Source organism: Emydura macquarii, unplaced genomic scaffold (assembly GCF_026122565.2).
Source record: "Emydura macquarii macquarii isolate MOO-44397 ecotype Brisbane River unplaced genomic scaffold, CSIRO-AGI_Emac_v2 contig_1876, whole genome shotgun sequence".
In the NCBI taxonomy this organism is placed as follows: domain Eukaryota; kingdom Metazoa; phylum Chordata; order Testudines; family Chelidae; genus Emydura; species Emydura macquarii.
Window position 1 is genome coordinate 21,686,408 of NW_027132013.1, and position 13,033 is coordinate 21,699,440.

Here is a 13,033-nt window from a genome sequence, read left to right on the forward strand (position 1 = left end):
ACTGAAAAATGAAAGTGACACTCGCCACTTGTTTTTTTTAAACATCCCTATGATCTTTGTATTTAAGCAAACAAATCTTGCATTATCAAACTAGGAAGAGTACTGGTCGGTAAGGAGGGCTGACTGAGTTGAATTAAAATGAAAAAGAGTTCAGACTTAATCTGGTATTGTTTAGAATAATGGGGTGTTAACAATGAAGTTTAATGCTGCCATTTAAAATGTCATTTCACTGCTGATCATTTCAGCAGAAACACCTAGCTACTCTGGTTCTGTGGACTAAGTTTAGGATTGTGTTCAGCACTTATACAGAATACCATCACTTTCTCCTTCCAGGATCTGACACCCATCCCCCCATCCTCCAAATTATTTTTCATTGCTTAAATGGAGTCCCTCAGACTTTTTCTTTCAGCAGATCATCTGTGCTTATCAGAAAGCTGATGACAGTGAAAATGGTGTCTATCAACTAGTAAAAAGAGTACTGGAGCCCTTTCATTTTAAATTAAGGACTGATGTTACCACACCTGGGATACAGTATGGATATTAACAACAGGATAAGAAAAAGATAGTCTATGGAAAACAAATCAAATACCAGAGTCTCAAACTTGGTTACTCCCCACCTCCTCTCCAAATACTGTAATAAAGGACAAAACAGGACACATGGAGAATAAAAAACATTACTCACCGCTTCCTGAGATGCATATTTAGGATCTTCAGGATCAACTGACCAATAGCAATAATCAAAGCCAAAAGCCACAATCTTTTCTCTTGTGTCCCATGAGCCCTCAAGCCTATTGTCCACCTGAATAGGGGGAGACAGAAAGAGCACTTTATTTTGAAGATTACCAAAGAGCAATCATTTTAAAAGTTTGTCCAGGATATACTTTTCCCCTTTCACAACACAAATATTCATGGCTCCAAGTTTATCCATTTTCCAACACAAAAGTCAAAGCAAAAATATGGATGGATCCATCACAAAACTGCTGAGGTAGAACTTTCACTGAACAGTTAATTCACCACTCCTCTCCCACTTCAAAAAAAGTACAATGCGCTTATGAGTTTTCCATCCAAGCATTACTGAATTAATCCTCAAAACTTCCATGTTAAGTGGAAAAACATTATCCCCGTTTTACAGATGGAGAAATTGAATCCCAGAGATAAATGATTATGTTTATAGTAGAACCAGAAATACAACCTACACCTCCCAACTCCTAGTGTTATGCTTTAAACACAAGTCTATCTCCTTTCCTTCTTTACCTTGTTGTATTAACAGTTTGTCAGTTCTCCTCCTCTGGATTACAAAGTGCCCATAGCAAATCCTAAATTTTGATTAATCAGTAATCACAACCAAGCCTCCTGGCATTACATCATAGCCTTGAACTACTTCTCTTTGTTATTAAACTATTTCACATAAGGTATGTCTTCACTAAAAAGGTAGCCTGGGTGATTGACATTCAGCTCTGAGCACCCAGGCACCCTAGCCCAGATGTGAACGGCTACACTGCAAAGCCACACCGAATTACTGTGTCCTCACTGGTGCTGCACTGCTCTGTGTGCCATTAGGATTTCTAGGGGCATATCCCATGGCTCTTTTGGGCTGCAGTAAGATGAGCTGTTCTACAATTCTTTCATAGTGAATTGCAGAAGAACTTGTCTGTTCTTTCTAGGCATACATGGGGAATTGCAGGAAGGCATTGGAGGATTATTAACACTTGGGTGGTTTAGCTTAGAGTCCTCACTACAAAGCACAACCCAAGCTTTAACCCATTGGCACGTCGGACGTGCTGATTGCAAAGTTGAAAGCACCATTAAATTCAGGTGAGGAGTTTTTGTGTATGGACAGGAAGGGGATTGGGGCAGGCTAACTTTGCTGTGAAGACACACCCAAGATTGTCTGTACAGCTCTAGTTTAAACAGCCATCAGTTAATCAGAACAGAATTTCCGAGAGCTGTTTTATAAGGTACGTCTTTTTCTTTTCAAATATAAATACATATTTTAATACTGTTCACGGTTTCAGCTTCCATCACCAATTCTGATAGTCTGATGCCATACATTAAATTAATCTGTGCAAAGAAAGAACAGTTACTTACCTTCGTAATGGTTGTTCTTCGAGATATGTTGCTCATATCCAATCCCGATTAGGTGTGTGTGCGCACCACATGCACTGGTGCTAGAAGTTTTCCCCTCAGTAGTATCCATAGGGCTGGTCCTAGGGCCCTCCTGCACTGGCGTGCATATGCGCTGGTAGGGTGCTGCCGATGCCCCTCACTCTCAGTTCCTTCTTGCCAGAACTCTGACAAAAGGGAAGAAGAATGGGTTGTGGAATGGACATGAGCAACACATCTTGAAGAACAACAGTTATGAAGGTAAATAACCGTACTTTCTTCAAGTGCTTGCTCATGTCCATTCCAAATTAGGTGACTTACCAGCAGTACCTCTGGAAGTGGGCCAGAGTTTACAGATGCTGATTGCAACATTGCTCTGCCAAAGTCGGCGGCGTCCTGGGCCTGCTGCATAATGGCATAGTGGGATAAAAAAGTATGCACTGAAGACCAGGTTGAGGCTCTACAGATGTCCGGGATTAGAACCTGAGCCAGGAAGGTTGCTGACGATGCCTGTGCTCTTGTCGAGTGGGCCATCAAGGAGGCTGGAAGTGCGATTCCTGCTTACTCAGAATCAAGTGGTGATCCGGGAAGAAATTCTCTGGGATGACACTGGCAGCTCTTTCATTTGTTCTGCAACCAAAATGAAGGATTGCATGGCTCTATGGAAATGTTTGGTCTTATTGATGTAGAACACTGGAGCCCTCCTGACATCACGAGTGTGGAGTCACCTCTTCTTGGTGGAATTATGGGGCTTCGGAAAGACCAGTAGGAAAATGTCCTGATTTACATAGAAATGGGACACTACCTTTGACAGGAAAGCCGGGTGTGAACACAATTGGACCTTGTCCTTGTAGAAAATTGTATAAGGGGGTTCAGAAGTCAAAGCCTTGAGCTCTGAGACTTGTCTTGCCAATGTGATAGCCACCAAGAAAGCCACTTTCCTGGGCAGATGCAGGAGACAGCAGGAAGCCAGGGGCTCAAAGGGTGTGCCCGTGAGCCTGGAGAGGACAAGGTTCATATCCCATTGGGGATTGGGTCCCACACTGGTGGAAAAAGCCTTTCTAGACCCTTGAGGAATCTGGCTACCATCTTGTGAGAAAAGACCTTTCTACCCTGTATAGGGGGATGAAAGGCCGATATGGCCACTAAGTGTATCTTGACTGATAACAAGGCCAAACCATCTTGTTTTAGATGGAGCAGGTACGATTTAGACAGGGAGATGTTGTGAAGAGCTGCACAGCAGGTGAAGCATTTCCAGGTTGAGGCTCTGGTGGAAGGTTTCCTGCTTCCCAACAGAATCTGTTGGATTTGCGCTGAGAGTAGGACCACTTTTCCAGGCTCAGCCCTGGAGCATCCATGCCATCAGGTGCAGGGAGGCGAGATTTGAATGAAGCAGTCGGCCCTGGTCATGGGAGAAAAGGGAGTACCCAGGTGCAGGCTACGGATAAATCGAGGAGCATCCCGAACCAATGCTGGCGTGCCCACACAGGGGCCACCAGGAAGACCCATGCCCTGTCTCTCTTGATTTTTGTGAGGACACTGTGGACCAGTGGTATCATCGGAAGGCATACATGAGGTTGCCTGACCATGGTAGAGGAAAAGCATCAAACAGTGAGCCGACCTTGTGTCCCTGCAGGGAACAGAATTGATTGCACTTCCTGCTCCACCTGGTGGTGAACAGGTTCACCTGGGGCATGTCCCACCTCTGGAAGATGAACCTGACTACTGCAATGACCACTTATGGTGAGAGCAAATGGATTTGCTGAGGTGATCCGCTAATGCATTGTTGACGCCTGGTGCACAGCTTCCCAATGAATTCCGTAACTCTCACAGAAGCTCCACAGACGTAGTGCCTCTTGACAAAGGACCTGCCTCTTCCCCCTGTCTGTTGATATAATACATCGAGGCCATATTGTCTGTGAGCACCTGAACCACACTGCTGGTGAGCTGGAGCAGGAACATTACACAGGTCAGTCGAATTGCCTTGAGTTCCCTGACATTGATATGCAATGTTAGCTCATCTCTGGTCCAGAGGCCCCGAAGGAACCCACGTACCCATCCTAGCTCTGAGGTACCCGAAACCAGCGATAACATCGGCTGTGTGGCTCCTCTGAGCACGTGCCAAGGCCTTGTCCACCACAATAGGGAAGTAAGTATCTGTGGAGGGACCTTGATGACCATGTCCAGATGATGTCTATATGGGGGACTACATCGACGCCAGCCACATTTGCAGGAACCTGAGGTGCAGTCTGGCGCACTGGATTACATAGGTGCAGGCTGCCATTGACCCAGTAGACTGAGGCATATCCTCACTGTGGTGAGAGGGTGGCCTGACACTCAGGCTATGAGGTCCGACATGGCCAGGAATCTGGCTTTCGGTAAAAACGCTCCAGCCCAGATACAATCCAGGACCGGATTCTGGACTGGTATGAGCGTTGATTTTTGCTCATTTATTAACAGGCCTAGCATTTGGCAGGTGGCCCGAACGTCCTCGATGCCACTCTGGACCTGCATCTTCGAGCGGCCCTTGATAAGCCAGTCATCCAAGTAGGGAAAGACTTGCATGCCCTGCTGCCTGAGATAGGCTGCTGCCACCGCCATGCATTTGGTGAACACGCATGGCGTGGCTGATAAGCCAAAGGCCCCTGAAATGCCGCCTACTGGATGAAGGGGTGTAAGGTCCTAGGGAACGCAGTATAGCCCTGGAATCTTTCGTCCCATGCAATCTAGAGTCCGTCTGATCTACAAACAGGGCTGCACCACTGAAAGGAAGGTCCTGGATGGACTATTGGACCTCCAATGAGAGACCAGATGATTGGAGCCATGATGCCTTTCTCATCGACACCATGGATGCCATGGCTCTGGCCGCCAAGTCAGCCACATCCAAGGCTGCCTGGATGGAGGCTCTTGCTACCATCTGTCCTTCTTCCAGAATAGCCTTGAACTCCTGCTTGGAGGCCTGTTGCAGGGAGTCTGAACATTTCTCTAATGACTGCCAGATGTTATAATCATATCTACCCAACAGAGCTTGCTGGTTAGATATGCGCAGCTGCAGGCTAGTCGTGGAATAAACCTTACATCCAAAAAGGTCTAACTATTTAGTGTGGCGGCTGTTACCACCAATGACCCAATGAGGGGTGGGTATAAAGATATTCAAACCCCTTTGCGGGAACATAACATTTCTTCCCTGCCCACTTGGACGTGGGAGGCAAGGACGGGATCTTCTCCTTGGGTTTCTTGTAGGGGCTCAGCGACCAAGGTTGGGATACCAGCAGGGCCCAAGCATCATTTTTTTGGGCCTAGTACAAACTTGTAACACTGGCCCCCTCCCACACACATACCCATGGAGATTGCAGCCTGGGCCAGGCCACCCAGGGCCTCCAGGCCACAGTAAAGTGTACTCTTTCCCCCCGCCCCCCCATGTGGGGGCCCTGGATACCAGAGATCTGTGCCAACTATACGGGGATCAGTGAAAGGACTCAGGAGACCAGTGGCATTCCAGGGACTGATGCTGTTTCTCTGGAGACTGGTGCCAAGGGGCTGGAGACTGGTGACGAGAGCCCAACCGCCCATGGTGTGGCTCCGTGGACCGGTGCTGTGGGTCCAGAGACTGAACTGGAGACCAGCGCCTCAATGTCAGGGATCGCTGTGGAGGTCTAATTGGTTTCCCACAGGAGGTCCCACCGATGAAGGCGGTGCCAGGAGTCTTCCTTCTTGGGGCATTTGAGGCATGGGGATGGCCAAAAGGTCCTTCATTGCCTGGAAGGCTTCCAGCATCATGGGCACCGTGAGGTGCAAAGGGCCCTTGCCATTCTCCAGAGTCCGTGGTGGGTCCGGTGTTGGGCTTGAGACCCGGATAGGTGAGGGTACCTTGTGGGTTGATGGAGACCAGTGGCACAACATGGGTCTCGCCTGATCTCCTGTGCCCTTCTTCTCCCTTCTCAGTGCCAGGGAGCGCCCCTGCTCGGCATGTGCCTTCTTCTGTTTCTTTTTAGACAACAGAGATGGCAATCAGTGCCAGGAAAACGATGGCTCCGGAGGAGCACTCCACACCAAGGCCGATGTGCTCAGCACCAAGTTCGACCAGCTCGGTTCCAATGCCAGTCTAAGTGCCGATGCCAGTAGAAGTGCCCACAGTCTAATGGCCAATCTTTCTTGGTACAGGGCTTGGAAACCTTTGCAAATCTTGCTCTTTTCCCACACGAGCTCTCCCAAGCACTTCAAACAGCTCTGGTTCAGGTTGTTGACTGGCATAGGCTTCTTACATGAAGCATAGGCTTCTGCTTACAGGCATGCCCTGTCTCTGGGCCAATCTCTAACCTAATACTATTACTAACACTTAACAACAAACAACTGAACTATATACACTAAGAAACAATGAAAACCACTAGTTGGCAGAGCTTGCTGTAGCAAGAGAGCATTCCAGCACCATCACAGAGGTAAGAAGGAACTAAGAGGGAGGGGTGCTGGCAGTACCTTATATACGGACAAATTTGTGTGCCGCTGCAGAGGGTGCTGGAACTAGCCCCACTGGGGAAAAGTTCTGGCACCAGTGCACATGGAGCACACACGTCTAATTGGGAATTGACATTAGTGAATACTTGAAGAAAAATGGCATATAACCCTACTGGAATTTTTAATCTGTTTTTAAATACCCTTCCTCCCCCACCCTCCACCCCTCCAGAGTTAGAGGGGTCAGTTTCCAGATATTAGAAAAAGCTGTTTAAAGGATTTAGTAAATTTTCATTAAAGAGTCAATGACACTAGTCCTAAGAATAAGGGCTGCAGAATCAGGTCCAATATTTATGACTGTAAACTTATCTTTTTATTTGGCCTGTAAAGTGCCATGTATGCCTATGGCAGTGTAAAAAAATCATTTTGATAAAAGGTGACTCAAGAAGTTAAGGAAATCAAATAGATCTAGCTACACAAGTCATTTGATTCCAAACAAGATGCTATCTCTGTTTGCACCTGACAAGTGGGCAAGGCACTTTCCCAAAACCCAAACAACATTCCCCCTAATCAAAGATGGAAAGCTTGAGTCACCACATTAGATAGAAATAGCTGGGTCCATATGTAACACTGACTTTTGCTAATTATGTTGCTGCTATCTTGATGTCTGGCAACAGCATAAGTAAGAAATAGTTAAATTCACTATTAATTAGAATACTAACTACCACATTAACAAGCCACTTAGCCACTATTGCTGAAAAATGGTGATAACACTTAGCTACCTTTAAGATCTCAGGATGAAAACACTGAAAATCCTAAGTATCATATTTCATTAAAATTATGGGGGAGATTGTTATACAAGCCTATCTAAAGGAACCTCTTCGCAACAGCAGTTTTGGTGCTGTGTACACACACGGTGGGGGTGGGGGTGGCAGCAGCGGGGGCACTGTACATTTATCTCTAAAAGAAAAAGGACCTCATACAGAGGGACCCATGTGATTCTAAATTAGTCATGCTGAATTAACTCCAACTGATGTTTCCTTTAGCTTATGTTAAAATGTTGAATGAACGCCAACTGATGTTTCCTTTGGCTAGTGTTAAAATGTAAACTAGCCTATTGATCAGTTAATTCAAAAGGATTATCTTCAATAAATGAGGTTTATTCAGAAGCCTTATTAATGCTGTAACCTAGAAGAGAGCTCTCCACTGTTTTCTGCAGTGGCTGACTGGGAGCCCTGACTGCCTATTTGTAGCCTGATTTTGGGTGTTTTAGTAATTTAAATGGGGTTATAGGTTCGCCAGTTGATCTGATCAGAAGAAAATAAGGTTCTTGTCTTAGAATCAGGCTCCAGAAGAGTTTTATAGGGACTCCGGGGCGCACAACAGGAAGGTTCACAGTGATAGCCAAATTTGTATAATTTTATAAGCTTTTATTAAGATAACATAAAATGATAGACAAACGACTGATTAAAAGAAAATGAATAATCAAATGGATAATGGATAGGATTACACTTTTATTTTAGAGACTCATGTGATATATATATATATCTACCGTATGCTTTGGATTAATAGATTCACACCCTTCCCTGATGACCTGGTTGAGAGAGACGTCCGGTTCCTCAACTCTTGAGTAGAGGGGTGGAGAGGTAGGCAATGCTCGAGGGCTAAGAGCTATAAGGCTAAGACTCAGGGCTTGTCTACACTTACCTCGGAGATTCGGCCTCAGACTGTCTTCACTGACAGTGGCAAATTCGCTGCTGTCAGATCGACTTATCTGGATCAACTGAGTGGTCAGTGAAGACCCGCTCAGTCGATCCAGAAATCGACGTATTAAGACCACCTTCTCAAGTGGCGCAGTGCAGTGAAAGATGCAGTGAAGATGGCGCACAGAACAGAACCACAGAAGTTGACAGGAGTTACACAAGTTTTTTGTGTAGTTTGCGTAACTCCAGTCGACTGCCGAGTTAAGTGTAGACAAGCCCTAACACTACAAATAATACTAAGTATAAATGAAGAACAAAATCTTAACACTAGCTAAAAGAAGCTTCAAGAAGGAGTAGTTGACGAGCGCCCCAATTAACACAATTTGCCCCTTCTTATACCCTAAGCAATAGGGGTCCTCCTTCTAAGTCCAAATTTGGATTCTTCACCCCCAAATTATCAGGGTACACTTATTCTATAGGCTGGCAGGTTCGTACATATTAATGACATATCCACATTCTTTCCAGAGGTTCGTTTATCTCACCTTTGTTATTTCTGGCCCTTTTTGTGGGTTCTGTGGCATATCTGTGAAGTTTACTCAGGGCATAACATGTGACAGCCCCCGTTTTGATGCCTCCTGACTTATCTAGGGTATAGGTTATAACCATATATGTCTTATCCTTTAACTCATCATTACTTATCTGGGCCAAAGGTCCCAAACATATGTATACTAACTGCCTTAGCTTTCATACAGAATGTGGCCTGTAACGTACCTTGCATTACAGCTATAATACTTTAATATAAATCTATGACTCTATTAACAACCATACTTGAATCTATAAGGAAAGATATGTATATATATGCAAGCAAGCAGGCTAGTCCTATAGGTTACATATTGCAACAAGATAAAATACTTTATATCTGCAAATTCAGCTTTATAATTGTAAAGCGACAGGATATCAACAGAAATCAGTATTAATGTAAAACTTCAGCTATCCAGTATTTGCACTGGTATAACTATTTCAGTTAGGAGTATGTTGTTGTTGGTTTTTTGTTTTTTTTTAACCTAAATTATACTAGTACAACCCTGAGTGTGGAAATAGTTACTGGTATAAAGGTGCCTTATACACCTATAGCTTATTCTCTTCCTGAACAAGAATAGCTTGCAGGTATAAATCAGTTTCATACTGATATAACTGTAACCACATTAGGGGGTTGTACCACTTTAACATACTGGTATATTTAAAAACAGTAAAACTTTGGTATGTACACAAGCCAAAGTCTCTCCCTTCATAAAGCTTAACAATCTAACAAAATATAAACAGGCCAGCTTTTATGTCTCCAGAGCATCCTGCCAGACTTCTGGTCAGCAAGATCCTCCATCCCTTTGTTACCAAGCGCAGTACTTCTTTCATGGCCCTCCCTCAAAAGATCAGTCTAACTAGATTCAGTTGCACATCTGAAATCTATAGATGGCTTCTTCCTAGTTACCCTCATTTTAGGGAGGGACTCTCAGATAGGCCCAATAACTGACTGCTGTGATATTTAGCTCTCATCTATAGCGTATTTTCTGCTTTCAAAAGATGTTTTTCTCAAATCACCAGATAATTCTGTACCAGAGAAGTTGTTTACATGGCCTACTATGAGTGCACACTCTAAGCTTTAAGGCTATTTTTGCCTTTTCTCTGACACACAGAAACACACACAAGATATATGTAGAAAACCTCTCTAAAATGCCCTAATATTCAGTATACTGGTTGTTAACTATGCTGTAGCCTAGGTAAGGATTATAACCTTTTAGTCCATTTACTATCTATGCTCTAGGCTTATTCCAGAGGGATTCCTTTGTAAGGCTCTGAACTTGAAACACAATCTTCAAGTCCTTCTTGAAGATGGAAGTATAAAGAGATAATGGAGTACCTATATATGAAGTATATAACCATCAGTAAAACAATTAAAATGCAAAAACTACCAAGAATCACCTGGTCTGTGCAAACTCCTCATCATTCTGTCATCTAACTGAGACCTCAGATTTGCTTTGTCCAATTATTTAGTTTAATTACCTTATGAAATTTCCAGTATAATTTCTCAACCAAAAAAAATATTTTATAAGAGCAAGACAAAGGGAACCAAATAAGGTACCAGCAGCTCTACTGTTGGAGTAAATGTTAGACTCCTAATATTAGCTCAATTTACCTGAATTCTAGGTCCCTGTGTCCCTAGGTAAGTAGGCCAGGAAATTTTAATCTGACTTTTTTTTTTTTTTTTTTTTTTTAAATATAAGAGAGTAAGAAAAGCGATGGTTTTTCAAAGATTTAAATTAGAATTACAGTCCTACTGTCTTCTGCTACGTCAGTTTTAGGTGCAAAGCTTTAAAGTCCTGAAAAGGAAATACTTTTGTAGGTCTCTAGGCCCTAATCAGCTCACGTTCCCATGTCCCATACAAGTAGCCTCCAAGAATCCCAAAGGGAAAGGAAGAAGGGCGCCGTAAGTCAATTCTCAGTGTTCCCAGTCAGCCATCAAAGCCTTAACTGTGGCTGAAAACATTTTGCTCAACTTCACACATTAGTTGCAATCAAATCTAACTGCAAATGGTGGGAAAAAGGAGAAAAGGAAAGAGAGAGAAAGTATCCAGATGTCTGGGATTTTGTGCTTATCTTACTGTTACTAACAATTTACTGACAGCCTTGAACAATGGCATGCAGCCACGGTACAGAGGCTTTGATAGATATAGAAAAAGTAAGAGAAACACAGCTAGATGTTAAATTCCCTGTTTATCTTACAAAAAACACAGATGTTCATGGCAATTCTAAAATAACGCCAAAACTGTGCCAATTAAAGCTCTTTTCTTAATATTTCCTTCCTGTTTTATTTTTAAGCTTGCTTTTTGGATGATCCATTGACCAACTAAATATACCGCTATACATTCCCCACAGGATTTCATCATCATTCTAGAACCATCGGGGTTTGAAAAACAGTAAGAATAAACCAAACTTACCTTTATGTTTCTGACTTTTGCCACTTTTTCATCAACTTCTACAATTATTCTTCTCCCTTCTGCATTCTCTCTGCAAACAGATATAAAAAAAAGTTAAAATATGAGGAAGACTGAAGATTTGTATTAAATATTAGATTTGTGTGTTTGCACTATTACAATACACTGCAACTTGTGTGATTAATTCTAACGCAGACAATCCAGTTTATAAAAACGCCGTCAGGGCAACAAGAAATGTTTGTAACTCTTTAGTCTAGTCTCTTTACAGTCAGAAAAAGTAGCAAAGAGCACCAGACTCATGAAAAAGGTTCAGCACAAATCTTAAAAACCACAACTAAGAAAACAGGTATTTTACACTGTTTGGAATTGAGTTCACTTCCATTTTTTTAAAAAGTGACAATCCACAGCTCACAAAACTGGATGTTTTCTAGCAAGAAGAGAACCTTACTTTAGATGAAAATAGTTGATAAATTTAATTTTTTTTTTTTTAATTATAAGCAGGCACTTCATATAACTGCTGAAAGAGCCATGAAGAATGCAGTCAAGTATCGATACATTAAGTATCTGTAGATCAGTTCTTATAAAAGCTGAGCTAACTGTATTTTGACAGAGAGAGATTGCCCTATGTTTTATTTTTACTGTATAATCTCAAGTGATAGTCTCCAAAAGGTTATTTATATTACATTTTAGGATTGTTTTGTTTCAAAGGTTAGGATGCTTCACTAGGGAGTGACATTTTAAATTTGCAATGGGTCAAATACTGCTGTTTGCTATTCAAGGAAAACTCCCATTCACCTCAATGTGACTTTTGTTCAAGTACAGCCAACTTCTGCCATCCATAAGTTACTACTACTGTAGAATGAAAAAGGATGTGGGGTTGGTCTAAAATCACTACTTCTGTGTACCTAGTATGATTACTAGTTGAAGCTAAGGAGTCTCTCAGACCTTGTGTTTCAGGCACTTCTGAAAAAGTCAGCCTGTGTAGGATTTCTCATGTTTGCTCACGGTTCAGTGGTAGAATATTGGGAGTGGTGGGTTCTGTTTTTTGTTTTGTCTTTTTTGGCAACATTCCAGCCAGCCATTTTAAGATATTAAAATGTGAAATAGGTCCCTGCAATTAGTCTACATTAAAACGAATTTCTGCTACTAGTAGTAATCTCAGTATGGAATTAATGAGCTGCTCCCTCCCCCTTCTAGTCATTCAGGTAGACAGTCTAATCTGCTAATGAGCATTTTAATGTTAACATGGTCCTCTTTGTCACCGTTCCACCGGAGATAACCTCTACTCAAAAGATGGCCAGCAGTCTCCAGAGAAGAAATGTGCTAAGACTCAACCAGTTTTACCTCATTAACCAGCTATTCACCTAAATAACATGCCACCTGGAAACAGCTTTCAATAATAGGCAATAATTTGACAACTGCCATAGGAGTCAAGAATAAAAAGGCTAAATGCTACTTGTTTGTTCCCTCCATGGTGAAAAGTTCCAGAGGGGTAGCCGTGTTAGTTTGTATACAGCAAAAACAACGAGAGTTCTGTAGCACCTTAAAGACTAACAAATTTCTGCGGGCATAAGCTTTCGTGGGCTGCAACCCACTTCATCAGATGCATGAAATGGAAAACACAGATAGGAGGTGTGTATATATAGACAACCAAGGGTAAGAAACAACAATGGGGAGGGCAAGAGCTAACAAAGTCAATTCAGTTAGAGTAGATGAGGCCTATTCACAATCATTGATTAGAAGGTGAGAATGTGTGAACAGTGACAATTACTTCTTGTAATG

At 42.8% G+C, this 13,033-nt stretch overlaps 1 protein-coding gene across 1 annotated transcript in view; it reads right to left on the bottom strand.

Annotated features, from left to right (window-relative positions):
* The window catches only part of STARD9 (StAR related lipid transfer domain containing 9), a 199,452-nt gene that overhangs the window by 167,825 nt on the left and 18,594 nt on the right, over nt 1-13,033 (bottom strand). The window contains 2 exon segments of the mRNA XM_067558116.1: nt 683-799; nt 11,255-11,324. Of these exon segments, the coding sequence (XP_067414217.1) occupies nt 683-799; nt 11,255-11,324 (187 nt within the window).